This window comes from Acromyrmex echinatior, chromosome 10 (genome assembly GCF_024713525.1).
Source record: "Acromyrmex echinatior isolate Ae372 chromosome 10, ASM2471352v2, whole genome shotgun sequence".
Lineage (NCBI taxonomy): Eukaryota > Metazoa > Arthropoda > Insecta > Hymenoptera > Formicidae > Acromyrmex > Acromyrmex echinatior.
Window position 1 is genome coordinate 6,170,898 of NC_141861.1, and position 19,467 is coordinate 6,190,364.

Consider the following 19,467-nt stretch of genomic DNA (forward strand, 5'->3'; position numbering starts at 1 on the left):
CTGCACTAATGTACGCGAGCACGACGCCGTCGCTTTCAGGATTAATTGAGTTTACGGTTAATTTTCAACGAACCTTCCACTTTAATCCCCGCGTGTTCTCTTTATAGCACCGGCTATGCACATGGGTGTACACTTATATACCCGCTAAGCTCGCACTCGGTGCTGCGCTGCACCCCTTTATCGTACCCCTCCCCCGTCTTTCACCTGTCAGGACATCCACCCGTGGCATTTGCGTAATGTGATACGCGCGTCGCTGCATTATGCTTTAATTGCGTCATTATAAAACGAAAATTTCCTCATGCCCTCGCTGAGTCGGCGCCATTGTAGGCAAATATACGCAGGCAATTTAATTCGCGAGCGCCAGCGTGTTACTTTGATGGAATTATCTCTGTCGGAATATTTGTCTGGTGTCCACATATATTTCGCGGACCATAACACAACCTTATGACCTTTAAAATAGCGAAGTGACACGTAAAAGACTAAAGTGATTTTTAAACGGATAAGAAACATTGTCTTGTTGTTTTAAAAAATATTTTTTATCGCATGGTATTTTATACTTAAAAAAATATATTACCTGTTCTCTTAAATGTTACATTTTAACGTACGCTCTATTAATTTTCATTTATCTACTAGATCTATGTAATGTACATTAATATATGAACTGTACTAGTGCGGTGTGTATCGACTAAAGTTTGTAATCAATGCAGTAGTAAAGTCAATTCGTATTAAACAGCGCTTTAGATCAGAAAATAGCCGCAAATTCTGCACTATAATATGCACTGCTCTCATAATACGCGGGATTATACGAACTCGAAGCAACCCATTTGCCGATGGCGGTATTTCCCACGCACGAAACTCATTGTCGTAATATCAATAATGTACAACAATGCATTATCAGGATTATTCGTATTCACGGCTTAATTTATTATACTATTGCACAAGGATAAGGATACTGACCACTAACAAATAACGGTCCAGGCCTCATTAATAATAATAGATCCGCATAACATTTTATCAATTTTATAAAAGACAAAATGGAATAAAAACTTTTATTTTTGAAATTTAAATATTGATAAAGGAAAATGTTTAATTACTGATAACATTTTTATATTAAACCTTCACCAATGTTGGACTTCAAAGACACACTGACACAAATTTCTGATTGAAGATGGACGAACCAGAAGATTCTGATCAATCAAAATTCCAGTCATCATAATTGGATATCTGACTATCTCGAATTCTGATTGATATGATCAAAATCTTTTTTGTCCATTTTCAATCAGAAATTTTTTTGAGTGCATAGTCGATTTTTTAATTGTAAATTTTAGTAGGTTAAATCTGTAAAAAAAAAAATAAATAAAAGTGAAATACAATTCAACTTCTATAGGGTAAAAACTCGTTAAAGTTTTCACGAGAAAGAATTTTTTTTTAGATTTTCATACGATCCAGAATAATATAAAAATTTGAACTGAAGTTTGAAGATCCAAATTGTGAAGACTCACGACGAAGGATAAAATTTTATATTGCCAATGAGAATTTTATAATACTCACATTAAAATTGGGGTTCTCAAAAAATTTGTTTATGTTAAAAAAGTTTTTGCAATTAAAAAATGGTTTCAAATCTATCTGTACAGAGAGATTCTTTTCCTAGGTCACTTTTTGAGATTATTGAAATTGTTTAAAAAGTGCAGAGCCGTTATTCTACACCACGTTCTTGAAATAGTTTTAGCAATACCGAAAAGTATGATTTCGCTCTTCGGCTGGGGCGTACTTGCCCTAGGTTATACCGTCTGCATTGCGCCCGCTTCCGTCTTTATCAGAAATTCCATTTAGAAATTTTCCCGAATTCCTCTACTTATCGTCGAGCTTATCGTCAAGCCGGTATTTCCCTGTTCCTTCCGCTTTGTCGTCCCGTGAAATCAACTAACGAGACAGTAGAACGAGGTTTGAAAACAAAAAGAGGGGAAAGAAGACCGTGTAATTGAATTTCCACAATCTCCAAATGATACAACTGGGCACGTATGTTCGTCGCTTGACTTTTAAGCAACGGTAAGAGCCACCAAGGCGCGGAAGGCGTCGCGATACGAAATCAATTCGGGTCATCTGCGTCGCGCCACCGTCAGAGTCGGCTTTATTTCTCCAAACTCCGCATCTATCTCGCGCGCGAGATCGCCGGTAGCAGATCTGCAGAGGAGAATATTTATTGCGCTGTCTTATCGTCGCATGGGAAAAGCGAGCAGCGGCAGAGAATTCTTTACTGCGCCGGACGTTCTCTCCCCAATGGAATTCCTCTCTTTTTCGACTTTCTTGAGCGTTCCCTGTCACTCTTTTTTCTCTTCTTGTTCTCCCCTTTCTACTTACTGTATTTTTCGCAAACCCATTTGCACTTTTCTGCTACCCCGTAGCACAACTCGATACCACACGGATACTCATTATACATCTCGGTAATGACGCCAAAAAGATTGCGAAAACACACAATCTATTGAACTCTCTGATGATCGAACTGTGATGTTCGAACATATCGAACAAAAAGATCATGGGTTTGCTGCATGTACTATAAAAGAAGGGTTAAATGTAGATTAATCATGTATTAAATCTTAATAAATTTGCATTGATTGTATTTCTTTAAATTATATTAATACACAATGACAAGCTAATGATTTTACAAATTTGCCGGCGTTTACTAAATATACGTAGCATCCATCTTTATCCATCTTTTTTCCATAGATTGCAACAGGAAAAAATAGGACATTGTAGTATTCACGAACTATTAATGAAAGTGAAATAATTAGAATTAACAAGTAAGCAATTGTAAATATTATTAGCTAATGTAGAGATTTTTCTAAATTTTATAAAATATTCGAAAAAATCAACTCACGGATAAAATAATCTTCTATTTGACATAATTGGAACTTAAAATCTTGTAATTCTTTATTTTTTTTTCTTTTTGGATAAATTCTATAATACGTAGATTTTATTTTTAAATAATTATAATATCTTTGCTCGATAGAGTATTATTTATAAATTCTTTACAGAATTAATTTAGGGGGGATTATTTCATATGGAATGTTCAAATATTTTGGCGCCTTACCATTTATATTAGTAGCGTCTCAGATCGACTACAGATGATATCAAAAATGTTTTATAAACAAAAGTTTTACTATAAAATTACCCTCATCTACGTTATAATATTTTTTTTAAATATTTTTTTTAATATTTATTTTTAAAAATTTTTGAAAATTTTTTTTAAATAATTATTTTTTAAAAATATTATTTAACTTTGCTTAAAAAATGCTTAAAATCGTTTTTTTCACCGCAATTGATATTTTCTAAATATTTTCTAAATTCTATTACGTAATTTATGTATATACAAAGTCTTATTAAAACAGTGATGATTTCTTGTCAGATAGACCGAATACTTATTTCAATAAAAAATGACTTTTTTTGCAATATTAGAAGATTATGAGATTATAGTTTTTCTGTAGTTTTTGGATGCTGAGAACAAAACTGGTTTCTATTCTATTCTAAATTGCTCCATCAAGTTATAATTTTGAGATATTTGTTATAATTGAAGTTATAAAAAATTCTTACAATTAAAATTCCAATAGATACAATTAATTATATTTAATCATTTTGCAAACAGGTTAGACACTTCATTTGGCGATTTCTTAAAATTAGAAAAAGTTGAACAATAAATTGAAACTTAGATTTATTATTGCTCATTTGCTGTAAAGCCATTTATTATTTTTATTGAGTCAGTTTGGACTTTACAAATCTATCATTTTGTCTGATATTATTACGGAGAAGTTTCGCTCTCAATAGATTTTTACTTTGTATAAACATAACTTTTAAATGCACCAAAATGTAGCAAAAAATAATTGGGATATTGATCGTGTTTAAATCAAATGAAGTAACTAACCTGCTCGGAGAACGATTGAATGTAATTAATTGGATGTATTAGACTAGAAGTAAGAACTAATCATGTTTAATCGCTCGGTAAACAGACTTTGTTGTCTTGAACATACTCATTATGTACTATTATAATGTCTTGCATTATGTTGATGTTGCTATTAGAGAAAGTCATTGTATGAAATACTAATGACAAGTACTGAAGAAGGTCCAATGTTTCGTAAGCGAAAGTAGATAACCATTAAGGTACAATTGTTATAGGACGTTTTCCAGTATGGATGCACTGTAATACAATCATTTATTTTATCCTTAACGTTCTTAGCGAATAGCAAAGACGTAATGTTCATTACTATTGTGTTACATTGCTCTTGCTAGAAAATACACACAACGTTACTCATCTTTACAAAGTACCAGGGTAGTAGTGCGAGACGAAGCCACGCGAGAGTTGAATAGAGGAGGGCTGTACTGTGTGTCTTGTACGTGTGTACTTTCTCTGACTTTTTGTGCGCAGCAAAATGCTATTATTGGTTAAAAATTTTTCATGAAGTCGCACTTTCAGTTAGTTCTCGAAAATTTGAATTACATGATATTTTGCTTTCGCAGAAAGTGCTACTGCCTTTATTATTTACTTAACTCTAGTGATATTATCATTTGTATAAACAATTTCTATTGGATTAATTATGTATTAAAAATGTGGTTTTATATTTTTTCCGTTTGACAGTATAATATTTATAATTAGGGAAACATTTGTTTTTATTTAAATTTGATTTTTATTCAACACTTAAAAAATTATTTTATCAAGTTACACATTTTACTTTATCTACCTAACATTATTTATTCATATATTTCATTCTTTCTACGCAAAGTGCACATTCGCGGCGGACTGCTACTTACAGAGAAATCATACTCGCATCCAAATATGCTGTAAAGAAAGAGTTAAAGATTAATTATTAAATTTTGAAATAACAAAAATAAATCTTAATAGATTACGTTGATTGTATTTTTTTCAATTATATTAATTTAAAAAATGATAACGTAAGGATTTTACAAATTTGCTGAGATTTATAAAACGTACATATAGTGTCCATTTCTAACGTTATACATTTTTATCCATCTTATCTCTGTCCTTATTCCATAGATTGCAACAGGAAAAAATAGGACATTGTAGTATTCACGAACTATTAATGAAAGCAAAATCATTAGAATTAGATTAATAACCAAGAAATATTATTAGCCAACATAGAAATTTTTTTAAATCTTGCAAAAAAAATAAAATTGATAAAAATTCAAAGAAATCAATTTTACAGAGAGAATTTATAATAAAACAAAATAATGAGTATTTTAAAATATGTCACCATTTTATTTTATCTAAATTCTCTTTAGTTATAATATAAATGGCATGAAAAAAACTTTAACGTGCTATTTCTCGCTTATAATATCACGATATGACTATGACGATTAATCAGGAGTCTTATTAAAAAGTTGACCATTTTATAGGGTTTCGGCTTGACAAAAAGAGTCAACCATTGGACATTATTATAATTGAACATCAATCTCAAAAAAATTTTAAGTTCAATATAGAAAAAGTTCAAGTTGATAGAAATTATCGAAAAAAAATTTAAGTTGTACATAAAGATTTTTAAGACATACGAAGCACATACATAGTAATTATAATAATAAAACATATGAAAATAGTCCTTTTTTCAATTAACTGAAAATTTCTCAAAATTGTGACGTAATAGAGCAATTTGAAAATGAGATTCATATTCAGCGTCCAAAAATTACAGGAAGTAAATAATCTTATTCTGATGTTTTTTTTTATTGAACTGTATTGTAATAAATACTTACATTGGTAAACATAGTTACATTGATGGGAGAAAAAACTGCATTTATAGTCATTGGCTTTTGCATCATCATCAGAATAACATTCGTTCTTACATGACAATCGAGATTAGAATTGAGCCATTTGCTAAAGTATATTTCTTTACGAAATTCCTCGCCCTAAATACATGTATCCAGAATAGTCAATTTTGAGTTACATTTATTATTTTACTGCTTCGTTACATCTGTAATATCAAATTTAATCTAGTGTATGTCGCACTCTTCTTCTAAATATATCATTATTTTAAAATGATAATTAAATTTAACACTACATTATATTAATTTGATATTATATAGTGGCAAATATAACTATTGTTTTAATACAATATAACAATATTATTGAGTAGGTGCAGTGGCGACTCACATTAGGTTAAATCTGACACTACAGATTTAACAGTGTAGATTATAAAAACTTACCGCATTTGTGAGAAAAGTACCATACCATGTGTACATAAATGTTTGAAGCAATTTTACTCCAGCGTATGACAGAGATGAGGAAACGTTTTCAAGATTAAAGACCGATAACTGTTGCAAATGTTTAACGATTAATATTATGTCAGTGACTATTTGTGTAATGCAATACCATTTACGCAGTAAAAAACTTTCAAGCAGTGCGCAGCCTTTGATTCTGTATTTTGTAACAGATTACGACTGCACACAGTGGACTAGATAATAAAATTAAATATCTCAATATTTTACATTAATGTATTTACGTACTGATATGAAGTCGTATATCAAAAAACAAAGAAGCACAGCATTGCTGACAATATGCCAAAAGACGATTGGTCCATAAACGTGCTCCAGCGTGTTACGACATTGCAATAGCTTCTGATGTTTGACTGCGCACGTTCTCAAGAGATCCGAAAACTTCTCAGTCGACAGAGGATTCGTGAAAGCGAACATCATGGCGCGTATTGTTGAACTGATCTGATAAACATAGAAGCCAAAAGCGCTGTCGATACCGCACGCCATCATGCAACTGAGTGTTATTAAACCTGTCTCGTAAAACATATGTATATGATATAAAAAATTGTCAGGAACAGTCCAGAACCATCCGAATCCCCTGCTGAGTGGTAGGGTATAGTTCGTGGGTAAATGAAAGTAAAGAAGATTTTGAATTATATAAATATACGAAGACCTAGAATATGCGACTATGATTCCTATTAAAAAGACGAAATATATGTATGCTAGAGTAGATATTGCACGCAGAGACGAAAATATTACTGTCTGCACTTTTTCATTCTGCATAAGCTCCTCCTTGAAAAGATCATTCAGTGTCCGATGATAATTTATCAAAGAGTCGCGATTTATTTTGAAACTTAGCACCTTAAATAAAACAAGAGATGATATTTCTTATTCGAAAAATAGAAATTAATTAGATATTGACACATAGTATGTTTAATATTCAAATTTTTCAAATCAATATTTCTTCCTATCTTCAAAAAACGTACAAAAGAGTAATATTTATATACCGAAATGGTGTTTATAAAAAGATTAATTGGTTAGCTAAATACGCTTATTCCTTTTTTTACAAATGGTTTCTTTTGTAAATTTTTCTTTTATTCGATTCTAAATCGAGTTTATTCTTTAATAAATGTAAATATGTGTACATAAAATATGTAAAGCAGAATTTATTTTTAAAATTAATTAAAAAATATAATTTTGTAATCTGTTAGATTCATTGAATTAATCATATTAATCATATTACGTGTGTATATTAATATTCTTATAAATTAATTTATTTATATTTTATTACATGTAAAATATTTTTCTTATTTTATTTTTTTATATAATAAAATTCCTATTTCCTTCTAGACAGTACCTTAATAATGGCGCTAAATCCTGATAGGGCTACTCCAACGAATTTCACCATGATCTTTATGTTATGTCTGACGACATAGCTCATATGCAAGCTTATCATTGTATAAATAATCATTGATAAGAACACACAAATTGACCAATAATACATTAATTTGTTGGATTTTGTGGGCATATACCAACAACCATTGATGATAAGCAAAGTTCGAAAGAAACGTTTATACGTGCGATATGCTTTTAATCGTTTATCAATCATCTTCTTAATACTTGCATCAGGTATACATATAACTCAAAGGGATGCTCTCTAAATTGACAAAACCCAATGTTTTTTAAATATCAGTGAAATATCAAGTTTTGGAGTTTAAATTGACACAGAAAAAAATTTGAATTTTTTAATAAGAAGAAATATCTTTGATTTTTATTTTTCAAATATATGTTTGTTATTAATACTGATTTTTCCTGTGGCTTTAACAATAATTGCAATAATAATAATAATTACATTTAAATCTCTTTAATCATATTCGAAGTATAATTAGATATACATATCCAATAATGTTAACTTCCGAACCTGCGTGTTTATAAAAACTGAGATGAATGTATTCTTTATATTTATAATTAATAATAGTAAATTACATTATAACATTATAATTTTACGATCCTTATTGTTACAGAAATTTAGAATAATTTATTTCAAACGTTTAAAAAAATGATAATTTAAAAACTGTTATTTTGTATAAAATTTAAATAAACATGTATGTTGTGTTGACTGTTGCATAATGTCTGCGATGTTCAAGAAAAAATTTTTATGTTAGAAGACTTTCAAATGTCTCTGGAAATATCTATCAGTGTTTGTGATAGGTAGAAAACGATGATTTTACTATTAATCATGCAATGTCAAAGGAAGAGACTTTACCTTCTATCTTGCCAAGTCAAATCCAAACTGTTGAAGGATTGTAACTTGTATTATCATTGCTTTCAAATTTCTTTTCATTGACTGTTATTCGCATTGTAGGTCTGTCGAGAATTTGAAAAATTAATGGCTAATTTTGTGGTCAATTTAATATATCATTCGATAGAATTGTTTGAAATGGAATATAATTTAGGTTTCTTGGAATTATAGACGAATTATAAACATAAGGAAAATTACACTTCAAAGAGAATGAAAAGATGGATCCGCCAGACCGTATGGGTTGCACTGCAAAACGCATCAAGATTAGGGTTATTTCTTATTTAACTTATTAAGGACAGATTTACAATTCTCTTTTCTTAAGTCAAGAAAGCTATTTTATTGATCATAATGCTGTTAGTATACCTGTTGACTATGCGCACCGTAAGGATATTGATACTTATACACTTAGAGCTCTGGTAGAGTGAAGAGATACAAGTAGAAGTCTGAATAAAAGAGATTTTGTTCAGTCACCTATACTTGGTAGTTTATCTTTCTGGTATGTATATATTATTGATATATATTTTTTTATAAAAATATATTAGGTGTTGGAATTAATTCGTAGCGTTTTTTAATGAAAGAATGTTATTTATTTCACATGAGCATTAAAAAATACATTAATGAAGGTACTTCCCATCACTTGTAAAACGCTACGAATTAATTCCAACACCTAATATATTTTGCTGAATTAAGTGCAGCTTAATAATCTTATTAAATATATATGTGTACACACGTTATATTGATCGATGATCACAATTTTTCATTAATTTATCTTTTTTATAACAAAGAGATTACCGATTATCTTTATTTCTGAGACAAAATAGTTTATACTGTCAATCGAAACATTGTTGTTGTATCATTAGCAACATATATATTGATAATACATAATTTGAGGATATTAGCATATATCTTTATAAAAAAGGATTCTATTCAATCACCTGCTCGATACGTCTTTCATTAATATGTTTACGATATTGATATATTTTCCCTTTACTTACTATTAATGTACAACTTAAGTCTAATTGTCCCTTTTATATATATAATAATACATTTATATAAAATATTGCATTTTATAATAAACGTAATAATTAGTTGTAACACCATCTTATTTAAATATAGATTAAACATTAAGAGTATAATAAACAGTATAATACGAACTTATACCGTTGAAAATAAATCTGATTAAATACAAAAATTCCTATTTGGTCAAAGCAGAATTTTAGTACTTAAATATTTTTATGCAAATTCATATACATCTGATTTTACATACTGCGCTGAAATCTTTTTCGGTGTTGAAATGCCATCATGAGCAGAATTAAAATAGTAATATCACTGAAATTTCAGATTCAAATCCTGACTGAGGCATCATTTTTGCAATGAATTATTTACAGATTTTAAAATTTTTATCTAATTATTAATAACATATTATAAAGATGTTTTTCAGCATAAAAGAAAGCTATTAAATATCTACTTGTTAATTAAATAAAGTGATACTACTCTGATTCTGTTCATAATGATGTTTTAAAGTATATTATTGAAATATCAGGTTACGATATAATATTTCACATTTTATATCGGTTTACCTCTTTGTCTTCCAGAAAATTAATATAAAATTTTATAATCGTACTTTTGTATTTTTATGCACAGAATTATAGTATAAATTAATGTGTAAAGGAAATCGATCTCTGTCAGCTTGTAGACGAAGACTTGAGATAATAGTCTTTCTATTCTTACACAGTATAGGTAATTTCTTCTCATTAGTCTTTTCAAATCACTGATAACTGAAAATAAAGAACAATACATAAAATTGATTTAGGTATAATAAAATATTTAGAATTAGTATAAAACTTATCTGAAGTAATCTTGATGAACAGTTTTTATTTTATGCACTAATTAACATCTTTATGTGCATCACTGATTGTACAAAGTGCAGAATGATGAAGAAGAATTGTAATTCGCTGACTATCGCCAGCGCCTCTTATGCCATTATCATTCTAGTGCTTTTTGCGCCAAAAATTCCAAAAGGATATTTCCTCCACTCTACGGCGGCGTTGACGATAACGATGACGTATTTAAAAAAAAGAATAAAGTTTCACACATTCAAACTTTGAGCAATATCTCCGCTCATAGACAAAAAATAAAAACATTTTAAAATATAAGGGATATATTCTCAGTCATACGTATAAATAATTAAGATCTTTATTTCACGTATAGAGATACTCGGACGTATCGGATCGTCTGTTCGTCAGAACGACTCTATATCTTCTCAGTCAAACTCTCTCGAAAGACTGTATTCATAAAACTCTCACGCCTTGCCCGGAAACGAAAGATGCGTTCCGAGTTATGAATGAAACGCATGATATATTATTTGTTTCTGTTGTTCACCGAATAATAAAAAAAGATAAAATGATACATTCTGCACTTCATGTATAATCCGGAACGCACTCGAAATAAGCAATATCGCTAAAACCAGAATTAGATTACGTATTGAAGATTAAAATTGAAAATTGAAAGATTAAAATTTGATCAATCACAAAACAATATATATAGAAGTTAAAATTCCTGTGTCTCCATTGGTCAAATTTCAATCTTTAATCTCCAATCTCAAGCTCATAAGGTTATACATTATCTATTATAAGGTCATTCCTTTATTTATTTTTTTATCTACACTTTATGACACTATCTGTATTCACATTTTAATTTTTTTATCTACACTTTATGACACTATCTATTCACACGTTTCATTCTGTCTATGCCAAGTGTACGGTAGACTTCTTCATGCAGAGGAAGGAATCATATTCGTGATTACGTGTGCTGTAAAGAAAGAGTTAAATATAGATTAATCATTAATTATTATAATAATAAAATCAATCTTAATAGATTACATTTGTTGTATTTTTTAAGATTATATTAATAACACAATAATAACTTTATGATTTTACGAATTATTCGTGTTTGTAAAACTTACGTAACATCTATTTCTATCCATCTTTATTCCATATATTAATAGATTTAAATAGAAAAAAATAGGATATTGCAGCATTCACCATCTATTAAAGAAAGCAAAATAATTAGAATTATATTAATATAAGAAAAATATGCAAATGTAAATATTATTAATATTATAAATATTACCAATGTAGACACTTTTCTAAACTTTGCAAAAAAGAATTAATAAAAATTCGAAGAAATCAATTTCACAGATAAAATAATCTTCTAATTGACGTAATAATAACATTAAAAATCTAGTTCTTTATTTCTTTATTTTGCAGAAATTCTATAATACACAGATCATCCTATATTTTAAAAATAATTTTCATTGTTTTATAGAATATTATTCAAATTTTTTGGAATTTGTATTTTTCTATGTTTTGAATCTTTATTTTTGTAAAATTAAAATATAGATGTGTTATTTTAAAGTAATAACAGTGATAAAACTAAAAATGATTAAAAAGTCACAAGCTTATATATATATATATATATATATATATATATATATATATATATATACACATTCACATACATATATTACATAAATAGATAAATTTAAAGAATGTCAGTTACTGCTAAAAAACGATTTTAAGATTTGAAATCATCCCTTATATGTAAAACGGTTTTCAACTTTTTCATTGTATTTCAAGAACTATTTAAGAAATAAAAAAAATGTTTTATATAAAAGTTTTACTATAAAATTACTTATAAATTTATACACCTCATCCATGTTAATAATATTTTTATGAAATAATTATTTTTAAAAATTGAAAAAAATTTATTAACAATTATTTTTTTTTAATATTATTTAATTACATCATTTTGTGTACATCATTTCTTCCTTCAAAATTTGTTTGAGCCGCTTACAAGAGATTCTTATCTGATATTCTTACTGATATTTTCTAAATTTATCTATTTATGTAATTTAGAAGTTTCTAAATTGCTCCATCATATCATAATTTTGACATTTGAAATTTGTTCTAATTAAAATTATAAAAAAGTATTTTGCATATATTTTATCATATTATTGTTTCGACATGTAATGTATATATTGATATATAACGGACGGAGCATAACATTGAAACCATTTTGACAGGCCTAGAAAGAGATTGACTAATGTATGGATAAAATACACTACTGTTCTCTCTCTTTCTCTCTTTTATAACAAAATTCGACATAGAATAATAGTAGGAGAATTCCATTCCTATATATTTTTTCTCTCTAGGTCTGTCAAGATGACAAATCAAAGAAATTTCACTGCATTCTCCTTCCAGTATTATATGGCGATGAACTAGAATTTTTATTGTAATCAAAATTAAATATGTTTATGTATCATCTATTATTAGATATTATGTGGTTAACTATATAAAGTTTATATTACTGGAGAGATAGAGAGAAAGAGATGAATTAAGTTACTTATTAAGTTAATTTTTTAAGAGTTTTCTAAATCGTTGAATTCGATGTCAAAATTGACAAATTCAAAATAATGAAAGACTTTATGCAAAAAATTTTTGCAATAATCAGATTTTTATGTTTTGATATCCATATTAAATTTTGAATTTGTATTCAGTGACCTAAAAGCGATCTAAAAAAAAACCCTTAGGTTTGAATTTTAATTGAAAGTTATTTGATAAATGGTCAATGATCTAATTCGCAGTTTTTTAAAAAAAATCCCATATTTAACTATGAATATTTTATTAATCATAGCCGACACAAAAAATTCCTTTCGAAAGCTGAAAATTCCACAAATCCTGACATTCTCAAAGAATCTCCCTCATTCAAAGATGTAAAAGTTGATTTTTTTAAAGTAAATTGCGAATAAATTAGACAACTGATTAAGATAATTTTTATTTCTTTTAATGGAAAGTTTTGTGTTATAAGTTTTAGAGGTAAAATGATACATCCCACTCTTTTATTCTTCTCTCCTGTATTATTAAATTTTGCGCATCAAGAATAACATAAAAATTGCAAGAAATGTTCCTGGCAGTTCAGTAATTAAAATATTTCACTCTTTTTCATCTGTATTCTGCATTGGTACGCAGTCATTAAATCAGTATTTGAGTTAAAATATTAAATATAGAAATTTAACAAAGTGGCAGTAAGGCGAAAGTCATGTTTTCAACATTTTTTGAGCATTTTCTATATGGATTATATAATTGATAAATATAAACAAATTCTAGTTTACAAACTGCAAAAAAAAGTATCCGTAATAAATGTACAAAGTATCAAGTCGTTTCTTCGGGAGAGTTTCTCCACAATTTTGTAAATATATTGTAATTTTAAGAAAAACCGTTTTAAAATAATATTGATTTTTTTATGTATATAATCCAAGTGCTTATAACGAGTATCATGTATGTAGACCAATTGTAATAGCTAAAATTTATATCATTTCGCTTATCCAACTTATCTTAAGAATCCTGACATAATAAGTTAGAAACCGGTTTCTTGAAAGCATTTGCTCGATCCGCGCAATATCTCAGAAAATGTCAATTATTTAAAAAAATATGTATATATATTTTTTCAAAACTACTTTAAAGGTTTATTTCTATAATACATACATGTCAAAAATCTTTTCACAATTGAAAATTTCTCAAAATTGTGACGTATTAGAGCAAAGCAGAGATTTGAAAATTAAATTCGTATTCAGCGACCAAAAAATTCAGGAAATGAAAATTTTTTGTATGATTTTTTTATATAAATTGAAATATAATTTAAATATTTACATTGATAAACATGATTACATCTATGGGAGAAAAAATTGCGTTAACAGTCATTGGTTTCTGTATCATCATCAGAATAATATTTGTTCTTACATGACGATCGAGATTTGAATTGGGCCATTTGCTGAAGTATATTCCATTACGAAAATCCTCACCCTAAATGTATCCAAAATGATCAATTTTGAATTATAATAATTGTTTTTAAGAAGATTATAAAAACTAGAAGATCATAAAAACTAGATTATAAAAACTTACTGCATTTGTGAGAAAAGTGCCATACCATGCGTACATATATGTTTGAAGTAGTTTTATTGCAGCGTATATCACAGTTGAAGATAGGTTTCGAAAATTAAAGACCGATAACTATTGCAAATGTTTAATTAATATTATGTCAGTGACTATTTGTGTAAAGTAATACCATTAGTGGAGTGAAAAACTTTCAAGCACAACGTAACCTTTGATTCTATATTTTATAACAGGTTACGACTGTACATAGCACAGTGGATTGGATAACAAAATAAAAACATCTATATATTTTGCATTAATGTTTACATACTGATGTGAAGTCGTATATCGACACGCAAATTAGCATGGCATTGGTAACAACATGCCAAAAGACGATGGGTCCATAGATGTGTTCCAGCGAGTTGCGACATTGAAGTAGTTTCTGATGTTTTACTGCGCACGTTTTCAGGAGATCCGAGAACTTCTCAGTGGACAGAGGATTCATAAGAGTGGATATCATGGCGCGTAGTACCGAGCTGAACTGATAAACATAAAAGCCAAAAGTGCTATCGACAGCGCATGTTATTATGCTGCTGAGTGTCATTAAGCCTGGCTCATAGAACAAACGTAGATAATATAAAAAATTATCAGAATTGATCGAGAATAATCCGAATCCCCCGCTGATTGGTAGAGTACAGTTCATAGATGAATGAAAATGGAGAAAATTGTGGATGATACAAATATACGAAGACTTATAATATGCAAACATCATTACTGCCAGAATGGCGAAATATGTATATGCCATAGTATATATTGTGCGCAGGGACGAAAATATTATTGTCGAGATTTTTTCGTTTTGCATAAGCTCCTCCTCAAAAAGATCATTGAGCGTCCGATGATAATTTATCAAAGACTCACGATTTATTATGAAGCTTGCCACCTTAAAGAAGACCAGAAATGCATGTTTCTTCCCGTGCGAAAAAACAGAAATCAGTTAATTAGAAAGTAGTATCTTAACATCACGCTTTTAAATTTGTAATATTTGAATTTTAAACCAAAATTTCTCTTTTTTTTCTCGAAAGATGTTGCAAAAGAATAATATTTATTGAAATAGTGTTTATAACAAAAATTAATCGATTAGCTAATTATGCTCGCTTCTTTTTTATAAATTGTTTCTGTTTTAAATTTTCATTTCGTTCAATTCTAAATTGAGTTGATTCTTTAAAATGTTAATATATGTACATAAAAATATATGTTAAGTAATATTTATTTTTTAAATTAATTGAAAAATATAATTTTGCAATCTCTTTAATATATTGAAGTTTAATGCGTCAATATATTACATTATATCATATATTTTATTATGTTGTAAAATTATATTTTGTTATGTTGTGTATTGCATTATATTTTATTTTTTTAATTATATTAATGTGCGTATATTAATTTATATAAAAATTAATTTATTAATGTTTTATTGTATACATGTAAAATATTTTTCTAAATCTGTTCTGTTATGTAATGGAATGCTATTTCCTTATAAACAGTACCTTGAGAACGGTGCTCAATCCTGATATTACGAAGTTAACGTATTTCATCATGATCCTCATGTTATGTCTGGCGATATAGATCATACGCAAGCTTAGCATTGAGTAAATAATCATTAACAATAATACACAAACTGACCAATAGTACATTGATTTGCCGAACTTTGTTGGTATGTGCCAACACCCAGTGATGGTAAGCAAAGATCGAAGGAAACGTTGATACGTGCGATACGCTTTCAACCGTTTATTAATCATCTTAATACCTGCATCTGGCATACATATAACTCAAAGGAATGTCCTCTAAATTGACAAAACCCAATGTTTTTTAAATATTAGAGAAATTTAAGTTTTGGAATACAAAATTAACAGAGAAGAAATTTGAGTTTTCTTAATGAGAAGTAATATCTTCGATTTTTATTTTTTTAATATATGTTTGTTATTAATACCATTTTTTTGGTAGCTTTAACAATAATTACAATAATTACATCTTTTTAATCGAAATATAATTTTAATGGAAATATATCCAATAATGTTAACATTCTGTACTTATAAAAACTGGGATGAATGCATTTTTTATTTTTATAACTAATAACAAGTCACATTATAACGTTACGATTTTATTATAACACTTATTGTTACAGAAATTTAGAATAATATATTTTAAACGTCTAAAAAAAAATGATAAATTTAAAAAAATTGTCACTTTGTACAAAATTTGAATAAATACGTATATTATATTAAGCGCTGCGTAATGTCTGCGTTCAAGAAAAAATTTTATGTTAGAAAACTTTCAACTAAGAAATATCGCTAGAAATATCTGTCAGTATTTGATACGTACAATATGACGGTTTTAATGGTGCAAAGTTAAAGGAAGAGAATTTACCTTCTATTTTGTCAAGCCAAATCCAAACTATTGAAGAATTGCAACTTGCATTAGCATTGCTTTTATGTATCTTTTCATTTATTATTCGCATTGTAGGTCTATCGAGAATTTGAAAAATTAACGACTAATTTTGTAGTCAATTGTATATGTCATTCGATAAAATTGTTTGAAATGGATCATAATTTAGGTTTCTTATGCCTATAGATGAACTATAAACATAAGGAAAATTGCACTTCAAAGAGAATAGCAAGACGGATCCGCGGGACCGCATAGGTTGCATTGTAAAATGTTAGGGTTATTTTTTCTAAAAGATTAGGGTTATTTCTTCTTATTTAACTTATTAAAAACAGATTTACGATTCTCTTTTCTTGTATGAGTTAAGAAAAACTATTTTATTGATCATAATATTGTCAGTATACCTTTGTTGGCTATGCGCACAACACCGAAAGAATATTGATACTCATACACTTTAGTAGTGAGGATATAAGCAGAGAAAAGTCGGAATAAAAGAGTTTTCATTCAATCATCTATGCTTGACATTTTATCTTACTGTATGTATTATTGATATGTTTTGTTATACATTTTGCTGAATTAATGTGTAACATAATAATCTTATTAAACATATGCACATATTGATCAATAGTGTTTCACAATTTTCCATAAATTTTATCTTTTTTACATCAACAATATTTTTTATTTTTGAGATAAACAATGCTTTTTACGCTATCAATCGAAACGTTGTTCACAACGTATATATTGATGCTTATATAACTTGAGAATATAAGCAGATATCTTTATAAAAAGGAGATTTCTGTTCAGCACCTGCGCTCGATATTTTTTTCATTGATATTTACGATATTTTCCCTTTACACATATTATTAGGAGAGTGCACTTGAAAGTCTTTTAAATGCAATAACTAATAAAATTGTAATACGCTTTTGTTTAAATATTGATTAAGCATTAAAAGATGATAATAGTAAATATAATATGAATTTAGATCAATCAGAATAAATTTAATTAAATACCAAAATTCCTGTTTCTAAACATTCAGTCAAAGTTGGATTTTATAATGCTTAAATATTGTGTGAATTTATATACGTATGTAGTTCTGCATATTACTGCTGAAATTTTTTTCGGTCTTGAAACGCCATCATGAGCAAAACCAGAATAATAATATTACTGAAATTCCATGTTCAAACCTTGGCTGAGGCAATATTTTTCGCAATAAATTATTCGCAAGTTTTAAGATTCTTATAATCTTACATCTGATTATTAATATTCTTTAAAAATGCTTACTAGCATCAAAAGGATTGTTAAATTGCTTGTTAATTTAATAAAGTGATACTACTACTGTGGCATTACTATTTATAATGGCATTTCAAGATGTACTATAAAAGAAATTAGTAGATACAGTATTTTGTAGGCGCTCTTCATCTTGCAGAGAATTATCGAAGATTTTGTAACCTGACTAAATATTTTTAAGAACAGTTTTAAGCTCAAAATAATAGAACGAATTGATGTAAAGAATACTAATCTTTGCTTGCAAACGAAGTCTCTCAATAATAATCTTTTGATATTCTTACACAATAGTAATAATATACAATAGATAGGTACTAAGAGTTTCCTTTTATTGATCTCTTCATCAAAACCTAATCAAAAACTAATAACTAAAAATTAAAACAAAACAAAGAAACCGATCGGTACGAAATATTAAGAATAGAGATTTTGTATAAAATTTATATACTGAACTTATATCTGAAACGATTTTGATCAGTAGTCGTATGTATATTCAAATGTGTATGTAATATATATATTTAGTTGTAAGACGTTGTCAACAAGGATACAGTAAAACATAGTAAATCATTTCATTTTTCTTTTTTTTTTGTTTACCATTAGTGAATAACAAGAATGTAAATAATATTTATCATCATTTTGTTACACTGTTCTTTTTCTGGAAAACATTTATAATGTCATTCGCCTTTACAGAGTGTCAGTAGTGGTACCAAATTCGAGACGAGAGTCACGTGAGAATTGAGTAGAGGAGATGCGCAGTGTGCATATCTTCTCTCTGCGTGTATCTTCTCCCATTTCCGCAGACGCATTACGATGATATTTGGCGAAAGCGAGAAACACGACAACGACAATTACGTATCTTAGAAAATGATATAATATAGTTTCACACATTCAGACTTTGCGTCACAATATGCACGTGGAGAAAATTAACTGTTCCGTATTTTTAATCAAAATCTAGTTTATTAATATCTAGTATAGTATTTTTGCGCACTTACTTTCCTCCGGTATATTAATCTTGCTCCGAAATCTGTCATCGTATTTCTGTCCACAGTCATAATGCGCGTATACATGAAATATAAATGCGCTTGGTCTTAGCGTGAGACACTACCGTGTCTCCTGATTAATCAACGACGAATCTTCGATATGATTACACACGATATTTTGTACCATTACATCATGCTTATGTTATCATTATTTATAAAAATACATTTTTACTAACCTCGCGTACACGCCATATAAATAATAACCTTATAGCTA

At 28.3% G+C, this 19,467-nt stretch overlaps 3 protein-coding genes across 12 annotated transcripts in view; 1 reads left to right on the forward strand and 2 right to left on the reverse strand.

Moving 5' to 3' along the window:
- LOC105150439 (uncharacterized) overlaps positions 1-19,467 on the forward strand; it is a 364,524-nt gene that overhangs the window by 182,904 nt on the left and 162,153 nt on the right. Inside the window, exon 1 of one of the 6 annotated variants that reach the window (XM_087410157.1) lies at positions 8,969-9,053. The exons of 4 other annotated variants lie outside the window; for them this stretch is intronic. The gene's annotated coding sequence lies outside the window, so the exon portion shown is untranslated. Of the gene's footprint in view, positions 1-8,968; positions 9,054-17,382; positions 17,469-19,467 lie in introns of those variants that run through there. One more of the 6 variants, XM_087410158.1, reaches the window with a different exon arrangement.
- On the reverse strand, positions 4,656-8,605 carry LOC105152125 (odorant receptor 94a-like). Of its 3 annotated transcripts, none has more exons than XR_846907.2 (6): positions 7,613-8,502; positions 6,508-7,116; positions 6,208-6,315; positions 5,758-5,910; positions 4,985-5,087; positions 4,656-4,831 (listed from the first exon to the last, which is right to left on the reverse strand). XR_846907.2 is itself a non-coding variant. In XM_087410163.1 (6 exons), exons 2-6 carry the CDS (start codon positions 7,862-7,864, stop codon positions 5,037-5,039), a joined length of 1,173 nt encoding a protein of 390 aa, XP_087266289.1. In that variant the 5' UTR covers positions 7,865-7,912; positions 8,522-8,605; the 3' UTR covers positions 4,656-5,036. The 3 variants fall into 3 exon arrangements, 2 of the variants coding, with proteins under 2 accessions (XP_087266289.1, XP_087266288.1); XM_087410163.1 differs by adding an exon at positions 8,522-8,605 and having other exon boundaries at positions 4,656-5,087; positions 7,613-7,912; XM_087410162.1 differs by having other exon boundaries at positions 4,656-5,087; positions 7,613-8,018.
- Positions 9,250-16,972, reverse strand: LOC105152124 (odorant receptor 49a-like). 3 transcript variants are annotated; one of them, XM_087410160.1, is made up of 7 exons: positions 16,183-16,310; positions 16,038-16,104; positions 14,822-15,430; positions 14,521-14,628; positions 14,269-14,421; positions 11,523-11,604; positions 9,251-11,368 (listed from the first exon to the last, which is right to left on the reverse strand). In XM_087410160.1, exons 1-6 carry the CDS (start codon positions 16,308-16,310, stop codon positions 11,536-11,538), a joined length of 1,134 nt encoding a protein of 377 aa, XP_087266286.1. In that variant the 3' UTR covers positions 9,251-11,368; positions 11,523-11,535. The 3 variants fall into 3 exon arrangements, with proteins under 3 accessions (XP_087266287.1, XP_087266286.1, XP_087266285.1); XM_087410159.1 differs by adding an exon at positions 16,918-16,972 and having other exon boundaries at positions 9,252-11,368; positions 16,038-16,334; XM_087410161.1 differs by lacking the exon at positions 14,521-14,628 and having other exon boundaries at positions 9,250-11,368; positions 16,038-16,310.